The 17914-nt window shown below is 41.6% G+C and overlaps 2 protein-coding genes across 2 annotated transcripts; both read left to right on the top strand.

Annotated features, from left to right (window-relative positions):
- The first annotated feature begins 516 nt into the window (after positions 1-516).
- Positions 517-3406, top strand: trmt112 (tRNA methyltransferase activator subunit 11-2). The gene is made up of 4 exons (XM_053428950.1): positions 517-707; positions 1700-1801; positions 2176-2268; positions 3023-3406. The coding sequence occupies exons 1-4, from the start codon at positions 633-635 to the stop codon at positions 3122-3124; spliced, it is 372 nt and encodes a 123-aa protein (XP_053284925.1). The 5' UTR covers positions 517-632; the 3' UTR covers positions 3125-3406.
- A 2219-nt stretch (positions 3407-5625) lies between these two features.
- Positions 5626-16183, top strand: tgfb5 (transforming growth factor, beta 5). The gene is made up of 7 exons (XM_053428927.1): positions 5626-7106; positions 8320-8483; positions 9089-9221; positions 9317-9427; positions 11152-11332; positions 11684-11837; positions 13493-16183. The coding sequence occupies exons 1-7, from the start codon at positions 6743-6745 to the stop codon at positions 13649-13651; spliced, it is 1266 nt and encodes a 421-aa protein (XP_053284902.1). The 5' UTR covers positions 5626-6742; the 3' UTR covers positions 13652-16183.
- Positions 16184-17914: the final 1731 nt, after the last annotated feature.

The raw sequence follows: 17914 nt of genomic DNA, 5'->3' as shown, positions 1-17914 counted from the left end.
TACCATCTATTATTTAATGTAAAAATTCAAAAAAAGTATGTATGGTAGCCCGCACTGGGTAACACTCTTATAAGTTTTGTAAGGTGTCAGAAGCCAAGGTTGGAAACTACTGGGTTATTCTCTAACAATAGGTTTTAAAGCATGTTAAATCATCCAGTATTTAAAATCCAAAAATATTAAGGTAACTTTTAAATAAGGCTGTCAAATATATGTAGTAAAGTAGAAAATACAATGGTTTTCTCTTAAATGTTTATCAAAAGCAGCATAGAATGACACAGACACACACACACAATAATTTGTCCATCTTGTTGATGTGCTTAGTTTATTATGGGAATGAGCAGGCGGTTTGGTCTAAGGGGTCATTCATCAAGTGGGTTTGGGTTTAAATCCCACTCTTCCCCATCAGCGTGCCGAAATGTCCTTGGCAAGATAACTGGCATGTTCAACCACCTATTCACTAAAGAAGGGACCTAGGAACCAACAAAGCTGAGGCCAAGGTTCCGGGGAACCGATTCAGCGACGCACAGTCCGCTTTTCCGGTCCACATGTAAATGCTATAGCGTGATTTACATCTCGAAAGACTCAAAGTGTGTATTTGTTGTTAGTAAATCAATCAATCGTTGTGTTTAAACATGAAGCTGCTCACACACAACATGCTGACGTCTCACGTGAAGGGCGTCACTAAAGGATACCCGCTGCTTATCAAGGTAAATTCTCACATCTGCTTAGCATCGCTGCTAACGTGGCTAACACTTTAACATAACATCCCATTAGCTTCGTGCTGCGTGTTGTCTCTTCACCAGAGAACTGAACTGTCATCATGAGGCCATTCAACATTTTATTCATATTTCCAAACGCATCGGTTGTGTTGAAAGTAATTGAGCTGGATCAGGGTCTGACAGTGTTATTACATAGAAGTGTTTCTTGTTTTTCGTTTCATTTAGCTCTACTTAAAACGTAAATAAAATACTGAAGTTAAATATTTGTTTTATTTGGATGTCCTCCACTATCTTGGCCAGTGTCAACCAAAGAATTATAAATAACACCTAAGTAGAAAGTAAAGCAGATTAAATGTGTTAAATTTTTTCACGTGTACCTAATGAAGTGGCCATTGAGTTTATATCCTGCTAAAGTCCCCATTTAGTTGTTTGTAAGGCTCAAACTACCCAAATAGAGTCACAGCTTTGATCAATAATCCACATTTTACATGTACTTATAGATTTTTTAATCCAAATATTATATATTCAGCTCAAATGGAAATATTTAAAGAGGAAAGGATATGGAAAATGTGTCCATCCTGTTCACACACAAGAGAAAAGAATAATATTTAAAACACCATAATGACCATAATTCAGTTAAGTACAATAGCCACTAAGTATGACCTGTATCCATTTAAGTCTTCATTACTAATCATTGAAAACCATTGTGTGTTAAAGGTTTTATAGGGACACTCCGGTAGTTTATTATTCTTCATCTTTAAGGAAAGATCAAGTTCTTAACCTCACTCACCAGCCCTCCTGGTTGCAGGTGTTAATGTGTGATGGCTTCTTCCCTGCAGCCGCACACACAGACAAAGCCGTAGATATAGACATTCTTATAAACCTCATTTGTTTACATACATGTCTGAGGCCTAGTTATAGGACTCTGCATGTTGATGCTGACAGGTTGTTTTTTTCTGTCTGGTTGTTTTTGTGCGTAGGCAACTGAGGTGAAGGTGAATGAGGTGGAGTTCAACCCTCAGTTCGTCAGCCGGATGATTCCCAAACTGGAGTGGAGCGCTCTGCTCCAGGCAGCAGAGGGGGTGAGTCCGTCCATGCTTTAGTCACTGGCAGTCTTCAAAGGACAATGCTTAACTGTGTGGGAGTGTTTGAACATATGAGAAATGTTAACAAGACGTCTTCCCACGACCACGAAGGCTTCATGTTGAATCCTTAATAAAAAGCAGCCTGCTCTGTGGTAGACAAAAATGAAAACACAAAAATCTGAGGACAAACATTCATTAGTCATCCCTGAGATTCTGGGTTTCAGATCACTGTGTTCCCTTTGCCCACCACAGAGATTAATTCTGAATTTTTCAATCAAATATTCCAGCCAGTAACTTCCACTTGTGAGGCTCATATTCATCTGTGATGGTGCAGCAGTTTGAATTCTCACTTCTTTGTTTCCTCTCTATAGCTCGGTCATCGGCAGGACCTGCCGTCTGAGCTGGTGTCAGAGTACGAGAAAGATGAAGAGTTCCTGAAGAAAGTGCACCGGGCGCTGTTAGAGGTAAAATTTCAGACTGTCATCAACAATCTGCCCTTTGTCTAACCAAGTCAAAACTTTAGTGATGTCATCAAATGTCTTGTTTTGTGTTTAACTTTTTCAAACCCAAAGATATTGAGTGTCTTGTGATAGAAAGCAGAGAAGATCAGTTTGACAGTTTTGCTTAAAAATAGCTAGAACATTAGCATAAAAGAAGCAGGTAAATTTTAATTTACATATGTACCTCTCTACAAAGATCTCTTCTTCAAATTTAATGTTACAAATAGTATTTTTTGTTGATTTGTGTTCCAGGTGTGTTACTTATTCCTGTTTCATGATGAATAGTTCATAATGTGACATCTTTGTGTGGGACAACATGTCCTGCTGATACTGAAAGGTGCTCCTGTGACCGGTCCACAGTTACCGTAGTTACTAAAAAACGTACTTTAATAAAAAAAATCGGTGTATTGTATTTGTTGGGAGAGTCAGGATGAGTGAAACTGCACCGAGTTCAAGATAATAACTTCAAACAATAGCATTTTAATTATTAGACTTAATTATTAAACACGAGCCAGGGTTTCGGAACCATTGGTCTAAAAAAACTCCACCAGCTGGAGCAACAGAATCTTCCTTAACTGGAACCAAGGGGCCGAGGCCAAACCAAACAAACCAGAACCCAACCAAAAGTATGGCAAAAGTGGTGTCCATATACTTTTGGCCATATATGTATTTGCTAGTGGTGGCCTCATATCCTTGACTGTGTGTGTGTGTGTGACAGGTGGAGGTGATCGAGGGCTGTCTGCAGTGTCCAGAGTCAGGACGAGAGTTCCCCATCTCCAGAGGAATCCCCAACATGCTGCTGAGTGAAGAGGAGGCGTAAACACCCCCTCAACATTTCCCGTTGCACAACCCCTTACTGTCACTGAGATGGGTTTACATTGAATCTGGTTTGAGTTGGTTCCAAGAGAAAGAATGCAGCACTGTTTGGTTCATTGTAGTTATGACATGCGAGTGGCCGATGCTGCCAGTGGAGTGAAAAGATTGGAAAAGTAATGAATGGAAATGTTTCCCTGAGAGAAACCCCCCGTGGTTTTATCTGTATTTATTTTTGTAAATGTTCACTCTTTCATTTTCAATAAAAACTGTCCTTATTTCCATGACAGCCAGAACTCTCAACGGTTTTTGTAGAAATTATGGATTCAGTTATATTACAGACATGCTTTAGTAAAACCCCACTCGTGTGTGTGTGTGTGTGTGTGTGTGTGTGTGTGTGTGTGTGTGTGTGTGTGTGTGTGTGTGTGTGTGTGTGTGTGTGTGTGTGTGTGTGTGTGTGTGTGTGTGTGTGTGTGTGTGTGTGTGTGTGTGTGTGTGTGTGTGTGTGTGTGTGTGTGTGTGTGTGTGTGGGGCGGTGCTGAACCCCAACTCGCCCTCTCAGTCTCAGAAAGTGCTGAGGACCAGATGACGTGGCAGTGGCTGCTCTATATTTGGTTCTGCGTTAAGGAGGAAGAAAAGGAAGGCAGGCAAGAAGTTGTTTTTGAGGAAGTCTTTCTTTCTTTTCTTTTTTTTTCTTTTCAGCCACACATTAAATCAGCCCAGCTGGGTGGGCTCCTGTGACGTGAGGACCCCACAGTGTGTCTGACCTTTTTAAAAGAGAATTTTGAAATGGAAGAGGGGGTGCACAGAAACAGATTTTCACTGAGACGTTGCAGCAGTCATGTTGGAACAGGATCACGTTTGTTCACAGGCAGTGTTATATTTTAGAAACGGTGCCAGGACAGATGATGAAGGAGCCCTGACCAGAAGCCCGGAGGCAGCCTGAGTCTCTCCTACCTTTCCCTTCTACTTACAGCAATTACAGGCCTGCGCCCGCGACTATAATAACGGTATAATGGGATGGCAGCAGAGCAGCAATAAAAACCACCCCTGACAGATTAACAGTCCTCTCCGAGTCCTTAACTGTAATTAACAATGAGACCCAAGAGGAAGAGAGGAAAGAAAGGAGCTAGATTGAAAGGCAGTAAAGATAAAAAGGGATGGGCTCTGTGTGGAGGGTTTTAATAAAATTAGGATAAGCTTTTAAGTGACAAGGCATGAATGAGTTTAAGCTGGAAATCCCACCGAGAGCCAGACTAAAGCTGCGTTTTGAAATCAGTGGCTTTGACTAATGCATCACATTTCTCCATCTTCCACTTTAACTTTGTCTGGTGACGATCACAGCTGCGCTGGTCTGTGCAGAAATATGAAGCTACAGCAGAGTCTGAGAGATGAATGCAAAACAAAAAGGCTGGAGTAACTCGACTGGCTGAAGTCTCTGAGCAACATCAGCAGTGACCACAGGGGGCGCCGTCACATTCATGTATTTGAAAGAGAATGTTTTTCGTGTTTACGACTTCTGACAACTCAAATTGTGCACAGACATTTAAAAGCTGCATTCACTCAAATGTCGGCGGAATAGAAAGAAATGGAAAAACACTGGTGAGTCTCAGGGTGTGAATGCATCTTTCTGAGGTTGTTAGCCCGAGTGCTAGGTCTGCTAACTGTGCAGTAATACAGTCTAACAAACCAGATACACTTTTACAGATCTTCATAAAATTCCATGAATTGTCTGTATTAGTGTTCATGTTTATTGTGTAACTCTCAGCAGTGATGCGTTCACAATCATTCCCTGTAGTTCTTTTCAAACTGGAAGATTTTGTCTATGCCAAATGTGATTTTCAAAAAAATTTCCCCCGTTGGCTGTTGAATATATTAATTAAGACAATATGACTTGAACGAAGCAAAAAATATATCAATTTAAACATTTTATTAATAATGGTTCCATGCGACAATTATTAACAAAGCATTTAAAGCTTTTCTCTGTCACGACAAACTGTATTAATCCAAAAAGGAACAATATTTATTTCTACCTTTACCAAGGAAGTAAACATATGTTTAGTTTTTCTCCTCTGTCTGTTTGTACGTTTGTTTTTTTCATAAGATCCGTCCTTTATAAGTCTCACAATGGGGGAGTTACCATGTTAACTCATGGTAACTCTGTAATGAACCGAATAAGAAGAGTCGTGAAAATGCAGAACTGGTCCTTTAAGTCTGATGTGGCTTCATGAGATGTTTACCTGCGGACAGAGGGTGATTCAGGCATTTTTGTGGAGGGAAGAAATTGCAACTTGTGTGTGTGTGTGTGTGTGTGTGTGTGTGTGTGTGTGTGTGTGTGTGTGTGTGCGAGTGTGTGCCAGCTTTAGAGAGAGGAAGATGGGCTCTTGCCTACATAATCACACACTGGCTTCACTTTGGTGGCAACCGGCCCCTCCTCCTCCTCCTCCTCCTCCTCCACCACCACCACCTCTCTCTGCATCCAGTCCCTCCCTCCCAGACTCCCTCTGTCTGGAGCTCTGTGCTTTTTCTCCCAGACAGGATCTGCAGAATAATGGAGTCGCATCACACAGCAGCTCTCAGTGTCTTCAGCACAGCAGACTTCACACTGGAGCTCATTTAAACCCGGGATGTATAAATTACTCTAAAGTTTTCTCGACTTTTCACCTTTTTTTTAATATACAGCACAAGGTCTTCTTTCATACGTTTTTCTGCGTCATTTATTTTTATGTCGTCTGACCTTTCCCGTGTTTTTATGTTTATCTGAGGGGGATTCACAGACCCACCATGGTCTCTCCTACATAAATCAACTTTTTTTTCCTATGACTGCAGGCTGCTCCGTGTTTACCTATATGAAGGGATGGGAGGATCTCACTTGGTCTTGCAGAAGGCTGTAACTAGATTTTTTGGGAGCGGGCATGGACCAGTGCGGTGCTCCGTGCACAGATGGGCGTTGTGGAGGTAAACGCAGCCTCGGATGAAGTGAGCAGCTCCGGTTCTTCTGTTTTCGGGCTGTGCGTCATGGGCTGAGCTCCTGCGATGACCCTTTTCTCCGTAAAGCTGTTTTGAGTTATCCGAGGATGGACGACGGAGACGGATAAAGACTTATCGGACAGACAGAGTTCAAATATCTTCACCTTTACCCGAGGAAACTGCGCGCGCACGGAGGCGCACCGGAGCCTTGGAGCGCACCAGACTGGAGCTGGAGCGTCAGACAGATTTCTCTCAATCCGAGGTTGTTACAGTGGAGTTTGGTTGTTGAGTTGAGTTTTATAGATAGATAGATATATCTTCAAGTAGTGGTTTTATAAAGACATTTCCCTCTAGATCTGTTCAATTAAATGAGTCTAAATAATACATGACCATGCGTCTTTGTGCGTCTGGAGTTAAAATAGACGGTCCCGTGATTGGACATTGTTATAAAATGACTTCAGCAGAATAAATGATGTGGTTTTAGTTGGTTTGACCGGGACACGCTGTTACAGTTGGATACTTGGCTTCGGGTTCATTGGTTTAACCCTCAGGTGTAAATGTTAAATCATTTTACGCACACTTCACTTCGTGTTTGGCTTTGAGGCTCCGCTCAGTTTGACCCCACCAGAGACCCTCGTCTCCTCCACCCTCCACCATGTGGCTCCCCCGCCTTGCGCTGCTGCTGCTGCTCCGGTTCTCCGGTGTGTCGCCGGTGGACGGACTCAACACGTGTCAGACCATAAACCTGGACGCGCAGAAGTCGCGGCGCATCCAGGCCGTGCGCGGACAGATCCTCAGCAAGCTCCGCATCCGCAGCCCGCCGGACGACGACGACGAGCAGCCGCCGCCGCGCCCGGTGCCACCGGAGGTCATGCTGCTGTACAACAGCACGCGGGAGCTGCTCAAGGAGCGTGCGCGTCTGGCCGAGTCCACGTGCGAGCGCGAGAGCAGCGAGGAGGATTATTACGCCAAAGAGGTTCAGAGGATCGACATGAAGCCTCCACATGCTACTGACACAAGTGAGTCCCTGTGGGTCTGGGTGTGTGTGCGTGCGTGCGTGTGGGTGTGTGTGTGTGTGTGTGTGTGTGTGTGGCCAGGGGGCCTCCAGGCCACGAAATGAACCTGGTAACCTGTAGAAATGATCCAAGTGAAATGATAAAGTAATGTTCACAACCTTTAAAATGAAACCACTGCATGGTTTCCCTTCTTTTTGAAAGGTAAGACATTATTATGGTAGTGATCCCTTTTTATTTTAGTAAATAACATGTCAACAATAAAGTGAGATGAATTAGTCATAGACTTCACCTCCAGCAGCTGTGTTCAGTGGTGACAGAATGTTCTTAATTAAATGTGTCATTAGATATTTACAGTATTTGTTTCAAACTGTGTTCAAAATCTCCCTCATATTACGAGTATTAGCAAAGAAACTGATTTGTAAAAAAAGTCAAACTTGGTAGATTCCTGACAGTTGCTATGAATCCACAATATTTAGCATTTAAATGCAGCTTATTTCGATACCTGACCTTAACATGTTGTAATTTGATGGTAAGCAACTATATGGACATTTTATTAATTATTTAATTATTTATGTGTCCCAAGCGTTGCAGTTGTTGACACTGAAATCTGTACAACTACACTTATGTGTGTTATAAACATGCATGTATGTGATGTTTATTTGCTGCTAATGAATTCTAAATAGGGAAACTGAAAAAAAGTCAAACTAGTGGTGTAAAAACTATATAATCTCATTTAAAAATAGTAATTATAAATAAAGTACCAGATATTTAGACGTTTATGTAATCACAGTATTTTCATATACAATATATCAACAGAAACAGTGGTTGTCATCGCCTGCTCAGACAAGATTGATAGTGGAGCTGCGTCTCCAACAGAAGTAGTGGTGTTTGGAACGATGAGTGACGGGTGGAGAAGTTAAGCTATCAAGACCCCGCCCACGTCCATCAACAGTTCAACCTCTAAATTCAGCACATAAATACATGACTGATGTTTCTTACAGTAAAACACTTAAACTTAAGACCAGACACATTTCCTCACGAGGCTTAAACATATCATTTAGTTTGGAGACGCTCATCAGCAGCAATTAAGTCTGAGACAATGCATCAGTCCAACAGCTCTGGTTTAACCAGCAGCTCCAATACGATAGTGTTTTAGAATTTGCGTGATGTTGTTGGAGCTTCAGTCATCCGTGTGTGTTCTTCTCCCCCCGTACAGACGCAGTGCAGCCGGACGCACCCAACCCCCACCACAGAGTCGTGCACTTCGACGTGAGTGGAGTCGACCTGACCAACAGCACCCTGGTTATCGCTGAGTTCAGGATCTTCAGAGCTCCCAACCCGCAGGCCCGGGCCTCAGAGCAGAGAGTGGAGATCTATCAGGTAAAGAGCAGCTTGTCGTCATAGAGCACGACCATGAGGCACCAGCAGGAATATCAGTGAGAGACAGAACATTTTTTTAAGCTTTCACAACCAAATAAACACCTTTTTTTCTAATGGAGCAGACACTAAATCACTCAGAAGAATCAGGTGTAAAAACAAAAGTGCCAAGTGTATACTGTATAGGAGTATGTATGTATACTGTAATTATTTATGTGTGAAACCACTGAGAAAATCCTGCACACTTCTTTTTCATCTCTATGAAAAATAACGTTCCTGTGCGTGATCCAATTTAAAATTATCTTTTTGATTTTCGCCTTCAAGCCAACAAGACTTTTACGATAATAAATCTTTGTCAGTGAAGCTGAATTTACATGTCGGCTTCAAGGAGATATTTTAAACCTCTCAGAGAAAAATGTTGGCCCCAGGACAACAAATCACATTATTGAGATGTTTGATTAACGCTCTGCAGGTTATTATGGGCTTTTATAATGACACAATTTTGTGATCTATGCCTTTCATGTGGTCTATAAAATCCTCCTGTCAGGAGGAAGAGACGATGTTCTATACATCAGCTCCATCACTGTCTCTTATGTTTTCTGTGTCAGCTGCTGAAGCCCGATGAGGACAGCACCTCCACTCAACGTTACATCGACTCCCGCACCGTTCAGCCCAGGGCCAAGGGATCCTGGATCTCTGTGGACGTCACAGAGACCATTAAGGACTGGTTATCAGACACAGGTCAGCCTCAGCACCAGGCTTCTGTTTCCCCCAACGATCTATAGAAGCTATGGTTGTATACTTCATCATCGTGTCTATTCTTCTTCTTGCTTCAGAGAACAATCTGGGCCTGAAGCTGGGCGTCCACTGTCCCTGCTGCACCTTCGTCCCGTCCACCAACAACATCGTTCCCAACAAGAGTGAGGAGCTGGAGGCCCTGTTTGCAGGTTTGTTGCAAGCTAACAAACATATGTATATTCTTTTTATTTCTGTGTCATGCCAATGCATTTGGTCCATCTCTTGTTTGGATTTGGTAAAATGGTCAATGCATTTATATAGGGTTTTTCTAGTTTTAATGACCACTCCACCCACTTTATAGTACAATTGTGGCATTCACCCTTTCACAAACACACATTCATACATGTATGTGCAGCCTTTTCTCTATCACACTTCAACCGCACACTTCAAACCGCTGACCCGCCGGTAAGTGGATGACCCGCTCTACCTCCTGAGCCACATTAGCCCCTAACATAAAAAAAAATATGCATCCTCCTCCAGTATTATACATACAAAATATTTGGGAATAAGAAAAGAAAGATCTGGGTTTACTATAAATGTGTAATAGATGATTAGAGTGGTTTTCTGTGGCTCAGATTACCCCCCAGCGAAAATAAATCTTAAAGTGCACTTATATTTTTAGCTTAACGGGGAGAGCGTGTTCCCTGTGTTTCTTTGAGAAGCTGTTTCACATCAGGGGGAAGACCTGAGATTTGAGTCTTTCCTGTCTGAAGAGGTTGTGTGTCTCCAGATGTCTGGTCAACAAAGATCAGACGTTAAACTGACCAAGACAAAAAACAAATAAATCAATAAAGACGACAGGCAGTGAGCCAAAAGTCTGATGAAGTACAGTATCGATCAGACAGAAGTTAAACCACAGTTCAACAGTCTCACCCATAGGCGCCATGATGATGAGAAATGTGTCTTTAACAGGTTCGGTTGTAAATGGCTTTGTTTGGGCATTAAAAGCACTTGTAGAAGATTTATCTGCACAGTAATAACCCTGCAGGTCACAGAATGAGAAGGTAAAGTGCACACTCCTCTGGAAGACGCCTCGAGGGATCCTGAGTCACTCGCAGACAAGGAATCATCGAGAAACTGCTCTTTTACACACTGTGACACTACTGAATACCAGACTGTCTGCCTTACTTCATTTAGGCCCCAAATTATGGCACTTTCCTATCGACACTCAGCTGAGCCAAGTCAGTTTTTTTTTAACATGACATTTTTCATAAAGTGACACAAGCAAGAGCTTGTTTTGAGCTCAGAGGAACCAGGAAACCAGGTGCAAGTAGTCAGACCATTGCTCCTGGACTCGGAAGGAACATCATGGATATGTTTCTATCTGTATGCATTGAATTATATTATCAAAATGTTATTTGGTGGTGAATGTGTGAGTTTGTGGGTATAACTGCATACGGACTGCTTCTTTTTTCTGGCATTCAAAATATGCAAACCACAGGAATTCCAAAATACAAACCATGGTATTAATGCAGTGCCTCCCAATCAATCAGCCTTGTCACAGTTTGCATGAATCAGTTAAACTAATGATTGATGTTGTCTGAGAACGTTTCATGTGAATAGTTTTTGTAATCCTGCTGAGAGATAATTATCCATTACTTCACGATAAAGATGATAGAATATCTGACATAAGGTTATTGAGTAGTACAGTCACTATCTTTCCTTATTTCCTCTCTTGGTCAGTATCATGTGACTCCTCAGGGTTTATCTATTGGATCTGTTTGTATTATTAATCTCAATACACAGTGGAAATCGTCACGAAATGTATCAAATACCTGGAAGTAAAGACACATTATCTCTGAGATGTGATGGAGTGGTAGTGTTAAATAGATGTGATCTGTAACGCTCCACCACTGGGCCCTCTTTTCCGCAGGTGTTGATGACGAGCAGCTTCGCCAGTTCAGAAAACCCGGTCAGGTCAAAGGTCAGGCGGATTTCAGCTCCAAGACGCCACACCTCATCCTCACCCTGCTGCCCAGTGACAGAGTCGACAACCCGACCAAGAAGAACCGCAAGAAGAGGGCGGCCGCCACAGAGACCACAACCTGCTCCCGGTAGGCCGCCATGTGTGTGGTTATGACTGACAGCACTGACACTGTTTCCAAGATTCGTAGTTCTAGTTGAGATCTAGTTGTTGTGTAGTCGGTGGATTTGTGGCAGCAGTAACAATGCTGACCCTATGTTTAGACTGCAGGCCAGCAGGCATGCAGTGTTTTCATGAGACTACCTCACGCTGCAGGGGAAAACTCTGGCAACCCTGAACCCTCATTACCTTGTGTTGGCTGCTTCTTCAATGGTGACCCACGGTCATTTTCCCATGACCCAACTTTGGGCCCTTGCCCCAGACGTTGAAGAGCAGGATGGGAGCTGAAATGTGTTTGTGTGTCTGTCTGTGTGTGTCTCAGTGGCTCAGACCAGGGCTGCTGCTTGCGCTCGCTCTACATCGACTTCAGGCGTGACCTCAACTGGAAGTGGATCCATGAGCCCAAAGGTTACAAAGCCAACTTCTGTGCCGGCAACTGTCCTTACCTCTGGAGTGCCAACAACCACTACAACATGGTGAGTGGGCCTTCATAACTTATCATAACCTGAACGTGTCTGTCGTAACCAGTATCGAAACAAGTTCATAGCACTTAATGCCTAATTACTAATTTGGTTTATTAATTTTCTTCTGGCTCATTTAACATTTTCTTTTCTTTTATTAAATGGAGAAAGGTGCTTTAAAGAAAAAAAAATGTTTAAAGCCGCAGTTTGACGCTTATTTTATCACTAAATATACTAATTAACACATTAATCATGAATATATCATGTTTGTCTTCCTGTGTCTGCCCGAGAAATAGCTTCAGTAAACAGCGCTCCCTGATACCACAACCTGTTTTTGTAGGAGGGAAACAAACAAGGATTTTCTCAGAATGTTGAACCATTCCTTTAAAAGTTTTAGTGTCAAAACTCTTATTCAGACCATATCCAGCCCTGTACTTTACGACTGGGCCCAGGCACAAATATGTTCTTATGCTTGGTTTGGTTTGAGAACAGCGGTTCATTTAGTTTATGCTCTCAACCGAGAAACACAACATCACAAAAATATATGAATGAACGAAACTAACAAGCAAAAACACATGTGTACAATTATATTTTGTTTAATAATTTGGATGCACAGTGACAGAGACACAATCAAACATTACAAATGTCTGATCAGTCACAAACACATGCTCCAGGTCAAACAAAAACAACTCCTGAAACATCAGAATAATCGACGTAGCTTCTCAAGCTCTGTGGTGAAAATACTGCGGTTTGGACCAAACTGAAGTCTAGGCTGTAATGTACAGAATCCTAGACTGTGGCATCTTAAACATTTTCCCTAAAAAGAGCTTCATAGTTATTGTTTTTTGTAGCGAAACACCATGGTTAACCCTGCCGTCAAGTGGGCGGTCACCTCGCAGACTCCTGCAGCAGAACATATAGGGTTACCCAACATGGCCTTTTGTCTTGTAGCTTATTGGCCTGTAATCACTTCGGGTTTATTCATATTTATTTGACACTTCAGTTTGCTGCAAAAAGGTCACTGTGACTTTTACTGACTCCGATGTTAAGTATGTGAAAAAGAAATATGTACACACTGGAGAGTTCAACTCAGGACTGTGTTTGTGCGGTTTGATCAAAGACAGAGTCATCTTAGGAGGCAGGTTTATTTACTGTCTGAGTTAAATAACAGGATCAACAACAACTCTCACATCTATAAAGTGAATATGAGGCTGAACCACCAGCAGCTGGTTAGCCTGGCTTAGCACGAAAACACAATCACATGCAAAACTGTCACAGGAAAACGCTCCACCAAGGCCGGTGTCTACTTTCAAAAAAGAATTCCCAGAAACATGCATTATTTTACCATTAAGATCCATGAAGTATTCTCTGAGAAAACAGTAAAATTGAAAAAAAAATAAGAAAGAGTCTATCCTATCTCACAATCTTAAAGAGAGTGATAAGAAAAGTCCTGGATTTACATCCTGCTTTAGATTTGAACCAAAATTGAATGTGTTCCTCCCTGACCCATAACACATCCCTTCACCAAGCTTTGCAGTAATTCATCCAGTAGTTTTTGCGTGATCCTGCTCACAAACAGACAATGGTGAAAACACAACAGTTGTATTATGAAGTGAAAAACATGTGTCCAGGTCTTTTAAGTCTCCTTCATGTCTCTGTCCCCTGCTCAGATCCTGCCCCTGTACAACAAGCTGAACCCTGAGGCCTCCGCCTCGCCCTGCTGCGTCCCTCAGGACCTGGAGCCGCTCACCATCATGTACTTCATCGGCCGCACACCTCGTGTTGAGCAACTCTCCAACATGGTCGTCAGGTCCTGCAAGTGCCGCTGAGGGAGGAGAGCTCGGAGATAGAGGTCAGGGGGGGCAGACAGGAGAGGAATGATTACTGGACTAAAAAAAACATCAACAAACTGCTTCGCTCGGGGGGAAATAACAGACGAGGACAGACGGATGGATCCTGTGTTCATTAATCTAGTTTGATAGACTTTAGCAGACTTTTTCCAAATACCTGGATTTTTTTCTCCATTTCTTTTCAGGCTTGAGAACGTATCAGATCATTTTACTTCATTTTCTGGAACTTTCCATCTGATATAGGACACTGTAAATATGACACATAACTCTATTAAATCTGTATTTGGACATCAAAAACAGGCTGTTGTGTGATTTGGCTACATTTGCTGCTGCATAAGAAAGAACCTTTTTATCAGGATTTTGATTTCACCTCGGTTGTGTTGCTGCGGCCGTGGGCAGCCAGACATGTGCTTGTTTGCTTTAGGTTTCAAGGTGTTGATTGGGAGGAGGCGTCGTGGAAAGGTTTTTGCAGACGGAGATCTTTAGGCGAGGGAGGCAGGCAGCAGATAGAAAAGAGAGAGAGGAGCTGTGTCCAGGCAGAGGCCCTGCCAGCCCTCTGCGGTCCCGGGCTGAAATCTGCCCGGCGTAAACAGGATGTGAAAGGTTTCCAGACACCGAGCCGACCACTCACGGAACGCTACATTTAAATGCTCCCCTCATCTCCTCTGTCTCTCACTCCCTCTCTCTCTCTTGCTGCTGCTGCTCGAGGTTCTGGGATTTGTGGTGGGAGGAGAGACAGAGAAATAGAGGCTTTGAAAATGAGACGTGGGATGATAGGGCTGCATTTGGAATGGCTACAAGTTTGGAAGGTGGTATTTTGCAGCCTTAGCAAATTTGTAACTGTTTGGGTCGGGCTCAAAAATTCTGTAATCACACACTCTGCTCATTTTCTCAATGTATGTTTATTATCTTATTGTAAAAAGCTGTTGACTCATAGCTGTTCTTATGCTATGATTATATTCTGTCATACCTATGTTTATCATCAATCTCTCTGATAAACACACACACACACACACACACACACAAAAACACAGGCACACACCCAAGTATCCACATCGACCACTTTTGATAGAATGTCTAAATGCTGAAAATAAAAAACATCCCCAGGGCTCATTTTAAAAATAGGGCCTCTGGTATGCAAGTGGTTTGTGTGCGTGTGTGTACAAGATGTGTGTGTCTGTATGTGTCTGAGTGTATCTAAGTGTGCGCGTGCTTGTGGCTGGTGAGGTCATGCGCGATAGCTCAGAAAATATCCCCTGTATTTTATTGTGTATTGTGTTGTATGTATTTTAGATCTTGAGGAGTGTGTGTTTGTGTGTGTGTGTGTGTGTGTGTGTATGCTTGCACGAATATCTTTGTGAGGACCATGTTGAGAATAGACCTTACAGAGTGAGGACATTTTGGGTGGTCCTCACTTTTCAAAGAGCTGTTTGAGAGATATGACTTTGTTAGAACTGATATTACTTAGTCAGGGTTAGGCATTTCGTTGCAAAGGTTACTGTAGGGGTATAGGGAATGCATTCTGTCAATGAGTGTCCTCACTAAGATAGAAGACAAATAAAAGCGTGTGTTTGGTTCAGGTATTTCTCATGTTGTGTGGACCTACATCTGTTATCACACATTATGGGGACTTGTCTTCCTTTATAGGTGAATGTATGTTTTTAAGTTGAGGCTGAGGTTAAACTTTAAATTTGGGTTAAGATTCAGGGTAAGGGTTAGGTTTAGGCAAGTAGTAACGCTTAGAGTAAGTCAGAGCAATTAAATAAAGAACACAACTCTCTGTGTGTGTGTGGGGGGGGGGGATATCTATCTATAGGTATGAAGGCCAAGTTTGGTCCTATACCATCATTCTGAGGACATTTTCACGTTGTGAGGACATTTTGGCTGTTCCTCACAAATTAAATTGGCTTTTTGAAGGTTAAGACTTGGTTTTAGGGTTAGGGTTAGAATTCGGTTTAGGTTAGGGTTAGGCATTTAGTTGTGATAATTAGGGTTAGGGTAAGGGGCTAGGGAATGCTTTATGTCAATGAGAAATTTCACAACTATATAGAGATACACATATGTGTGTGTGTGTGTGTGGATAGTGAAGTTTGAGCTGAAAAGGAAGCAGCCCAGTCTGACTAATACTTGGTCATCAAAAGGGCATCCAGTTGTGGATCTATTAACAGACTCTGTGGTTTTCATGCAATTAGTCAAATGATTGCGCAGCCACATAAAATACTGGGTTCTGATTGGCTGCCAAGTGCTTGTTAAAGTAACGTGAACGTCTCAAATATCGAAATAACAACAAAGTTAAATACTCAAAGTGCGTTAAAGGGTTAGGTAACACATTTTCTCATTTAACTCTAATAACATAATTATGGTTTGTTTCATATTCAGTGGAGGTAAATGGGATTATTTTTAATACATTCTTGTAACAGTTTCAATGAAAAGTGTTAGAGTTAGATATTCAAATCATGTTTCTGCAGAGACTCCAGGAATTTCACAGTGATGTTAACACAACAAACAAAATGACATGACCGACGATTGAGGGTGAAGAAACACAAAGTGGAGTTTTTATAATCTGGATCAACCGGGCCCTTAAATGGTCCGTCACCATAGCAACAGTGCTTCTGCAGTAAAGTCTCACTGGTGGAATTCACAACACTATGAAGCAGCTGAGGATTTAAACAGCAGCTTTTATTTGACTGTGGTATGTGTCATGGTCGTGGTTTAGACGTGATAATGCTCTTGAGTCTTGTGTAAAACTAATTGGTCAACAGGAAGCAGCAGTGGTGCACAATAAAAGTTTATTTACTCCCATAATGTGTGAAAGTTACAAAGAGTATTTTCATTTTATGCCACTTTATACTTTTACTACACATGATTCTCCTTTATACCGCTCTATATGTTTCCTTTAACAGCTATAGTTACTGGTTATTTTAAGGAACATTTTATATAATAAAACACACTTTTGAGTTATGAGCTCAAAATATGATGCATTTTAAACTATCAAACTGTATTTGAATCATAATATAATTCCGTGATGCGGATTAAATCTTTCAATAATATATTATTGTGGAATTATCACTGTTCATATCTTATTAAGAGTTTGTAAGATTGAATTTGAACTTCTTTTTAACATTATTTTTATCAAACAGAAAAATAACAGAGACCGTGCCAAAAACTTACAATAACTGACCATTTACTTTCACTCCATGATACATCTATCAATAATAATGATAATATATATTCTAAGTATATATGCAAATGGTAAAAAAATTACGGTACGCCAATATCTTTAACTTGATCAGCTGCACTATTAAAACAGGTAACTGGCTTTAATTCAAATCTTAAAACCACATTGGCCGCAGATGAAATTAATGTATTGCACTTATAAGTACAATTACCTGCCACTACCTTTATACTTTTACTTCTCTAGGATTCAGTATTTTCTACGTTCTTGAATTCGTATAGGTTACTTTTACTTGGATAAAGGATCTGATTATTTAGTTTTCCTCTGAGGAGCAGAGCTTTTAGGTCACGGGCATTTGTTTCAACAGGTCCCATCTCTGCCTCGTGCATTAAATAATAAAAACAGGAGACACAAACACACACACACACACACACACACACTTACCTCCGTTCATTTCAGAGACTAATTAATGACTTGTTTGGCCAATTCAGTCACTTAAAACAATAATTTGAATGAAAACATAAAAAGGACTTCAAGAAATGGTTGTGGACCCCAGATAAAAACCTGTTCACCTTCATTGTGTTAAATATTAAATACATGGATATGTAAATATAAATGTAAATGAAACCAACTAACAATGTTTTGCCCCTACAGGTGTTATTTTTTTCCTCATTAATTTTGGTGAACTGAACCTTTAATATCTTTAATACCTGACTTCAGTCGTTGCTAATGGTACGTCTGTCTGAACTGAGGGGAGACAGGTTTTTATATCAGAGCTGCTTCTGCTGTTAAAATAGCTTAAAGAGATACAAACTGTTCTCCAGCCATTTCTGTAAAAAAAAAAATTCTAAACCACAGTGAGAATGCTGTGTGTGTGTTTGTGTGTGTGTGTGTGTATGTGTGTGTATGTGTGCGTGCATGTGATTGTGTCAGAGTGCTAGTGCATGAGCTGTGGTGAGGCTCCCTCCCCCCTGAGTAAACTTGCCCCAGCATCTGTTAGTCTTTTCCACTTAACTACCCCTTGCTATATCCAACCTGTACTTATCCCACAGCACAGCGCCCTGCTC

Source organism: Pleuronectes platessa, chromosome 8 (assembly GCF_947347685.1).
Source record: "Pleuronectes platessa chromosome 8, fPlePla1.1, whole genome shotgun sequence".
Taxonomy (NCBI): domain Eukaryota; kingdom Metazoa; phylum Chordata; class Actinopteri; order Pleuronectiformes; family Pleuronectidae; genus Pleuronectes; species Pleuronectes platessa.
The sequence above is the reverse complement of the archived record's forward strand: the minus strand, read 5'-3'. Positions and strand labels throughout refer to the sequence as shown.

Excerpts from the sequence above, each read along its gene's own strand:
- tgfb5 (XM_053428927.1), top strand. The coding sequence starts at position 6,743 with ATGTGGCTCCCCCGCCTTGCGCTGCTGCTGCTGCTCCGGTTCTCCGGT. Across the intron at positions 8,484-9,088 it reads AGAGAGTGGAGATCTATCAG|CTGCTGAAGCCCGATGAGGA; the intron begins GTAAAGAGCAGC and ends TTTCTGTGTCAG. Across the intron at positions 9,222-9,316 it reads GGACTGGTTATCAGACACAG|AGAACAATCTGGGCCTGAAG; the intron begins GTCAGCCTCAGC and ends TTCTTGCTTCAG.
- trmt112 (XM_053428950.1), top strand. The coding sequence starts at position 633 with ATGAAGCTGCTCACACACAACATGCTGACGTCTCACGTGAAGGGCGTC. Across the intron at positions 708-1,699 it reads GATACCCGCTGCTTATCAAG|GCAACTGAGGTGAAGGTGAA; the intron begins GTAAATTCTCAC and ends TTTTGTGCGTAG. Across the intron at positions 2,269-3,022 it reads TGCACCGGGCGCTGTTAGAG|GTGGAGGTGATCGAGGGCTG; the intron begins GTAAAATTTCAG and ends TGTGTGTGACAG.